Source organism: Pituophis catenifer, unplaced genomic scaffold (genome assembly GCF_029215685.1).
Source record: "Pituophis catenifer annectens isolate HBS135680 unplaced genomic scaffold, rPitCat1.0.hap2 SCAF_2, whole genome shotgun sequence".
Lineage (NCBI taxonomy): Eukaryota > Metazoa > Chordata > Lepidosauria > Squamata > Colubridae > Pituophis > Pituophis catenifer.
This window is the reverse complement of record NW_027256882.1, coordinates 101304690-101306735: the sequence shown is the minus strand read 5'-3', so window position 1 is coordinate 101306735 and position 2046 is coordinate 101304690. Positions and strand designations below refer to the sequence as shown.

Genomic DNA, 2046 nt, shown 5'->3' with positions numbered 1-2046 from the left:
CTGGGGTTTATGGGACTTTATAGTAGGTTTACAATGCGTAAATGTCATTATTTCAGCAGTTCTGGTTCCTGAGTGCAAGCAATCACTTTCACTATCTTTGGGGATCATAGGCAGACAACAGTAGTAACAATATAATTATCTCAAAAGAACCCAATTATAAAACAAGTTTTAATAGTACTTCTTAATAAGAACCAAAGCAGATACTTAGCAAGACCTTGGATTTTAGAATCTCTCTTCCTTTTTTTAACATCTTCCACTAAATTACAATATGTAATATCTTAAGACAAAAGGCAAAAGATTCAGGAAGGGGGGGCAGATCCCAGCTTCATCAGCACAGAGTGCTTAATGGCATCACGTAAATATGTACACAAACTAACAAATAAACCATGCAAAGACTGGCAAGAATGCATCAGAGTTTGACCGCATATATATTTTTTTTATCAATGCAAGCCTTGCTGTATAGTGAGCTGAAATGTATATCCCTACTTTTAATATGCAGTCTGAAATCATTGACTATACGCACCCGGATCCATACATGGACGTTGATAATAACTGACTCGTGGAGATCCATACACATTCTTTTTATTTACATCTTTTTGTAATCATCTTGCACATGCAGAAAAAAGTATGCACCTGTATGTGAAATAGGTCTCTTTCAGATCATGTTTAGTACCGAAGTTAGTTGTTGAAGAGAAAAATCTTCATTTGTACAGAGCTGGCTTTATTTCCCCTTGGCAAATTGCATAAGAGAGTTCACGAGATCCTCCTGGTCATAACAGAGCTTAGCTTAGACTTTCCCCACTCCCTTCTTACTGCCGAAGATTAGACAGCCTGCGTTTTCCATGGGCTCCTAGCTTCTCGCAGGGATCGGTCATAAGGAAGTGTAGCAAAAAAAGAATGTTTCAGCTGGCAGTTAATAAAAAGTACAATGATCGTGACAGCCAAGAGCAGGAGGAAGAACAGGACAACATATGTCACCAGGTCTGGCTTATTGATTTCACCTTCTTTTAACACTCTGGCTGTGGACATGTAAAAACCTGAAGAGCTGATAGGTCTCTGGGTGCTCCCTGGATAGGGAGTGTTGGTCTGAACGATCAGGTGGGGATCGGATGCAGTGGTTGAATTGAGAAGTTCTCCATACATTTTCCTCCTTAAATATTTTCCTTGTGGCTTATCCAGGAACACGGCTTTGGGTTTGTGCATGCATGCATGTAGGTCTGTTATATGGCAAAGGAAAGGTTCTTCTAAGTAAGTGAGACTTGAATTCAGAATTAAAAAGAAGGCTGGCTCCTTCCCTTAAAAAGTGTTATTCAGGAATGGCATCAATGGCATCAGCCATCTAGGGATGTTTTTCAGCCCAGAAGAACTAAGGAGTTTCTGTCCTGGCCCTTTGCCGATGCCCCTTTTGTTTTGTTCTGATTTTCTGGTTGCATGGAGAAGCAGAAAGATCCTAAAAGTTGGGAACTTTGGCCGAGCAATTCGGTTTGCTCTGGAAAAGGAACCCCGGATCCCCTTCTGAAGGATAAAATCCCCACACATAAAAAAAAAGCAAAGAAAGCAAAGAGAGAAAGAGGTTGGCAGGCGGTCACTCACTTGCTTGGAAAGGAAACCAGCTCAGAATCCGCGAGGCTTTTCAAAGGAGAGGCGCCCCCATCTCCAAAGCTGGGGAAATTCACGTCCACCAAAAGGCACCCCGTCTTTCTTGGCGTTTGGCTGAGTCTCCAGAGGCGAGCCCCGGTTTTCTGCTGAAATGACCGCCTCTCCGTCGCATTAGTGGACTCCTGCTTTCTGGTGGGTCTGCTCAAAGGAAGCCCCGCGCTCAAGAGCTGCTTTTCTCCTCCGATGGCTGGACAAGCCAGAGGAGGTCGAGAGAGAGAGAGAGAAGGAGGGGTTCTTCTCATGGAAGGAGAGAATCGGTCTCCTCAGGATTCCAGTGTGACACCCCCTTTTTCTCCCCCTCCCCTGCTCAGCAGAAGCCGAAGCTGCAGCAGCGAGATTTCACCCTCTTGCGTTGCTCAGCAGAGAAGGGTTGCAGGTGGCAGCGTC

The 2046-nt window shown here is 44.2% G+C and overlaps 1 protein-coding gene across 1 annotated transcript; it reads right to left on the bottom strand.

Annotated features, from left to right (window-relative positions):
• Positions 1 to 822: 822 nt before the first annotated feature.
• Positions 823 to 1277, bottom strand: SMIM32 (small integral membrane protein 32). The gene has a single exon (XM_070933896.1). It carries the CDS (start codon positions 1201 to 1203, stop codon positions 823 to 825), a length of 381 nt encoding a protein of 126 aa, XP_070789997.1. The 5' UTR covers positions 1204 to 1277.
• Positions 1278 to 2046: the final 769 nt, after the last annotated feature.

What these genes read in the sequence shown, in the direction of transcription:
- SMIM32 (XM_070933896.1), bottom strand. Translation starts at nt 1,203, where the DNA reads ATGCACAAACCCAAAGCCGTGTTCCTGGATAAGCCACAAGGAAAATAT.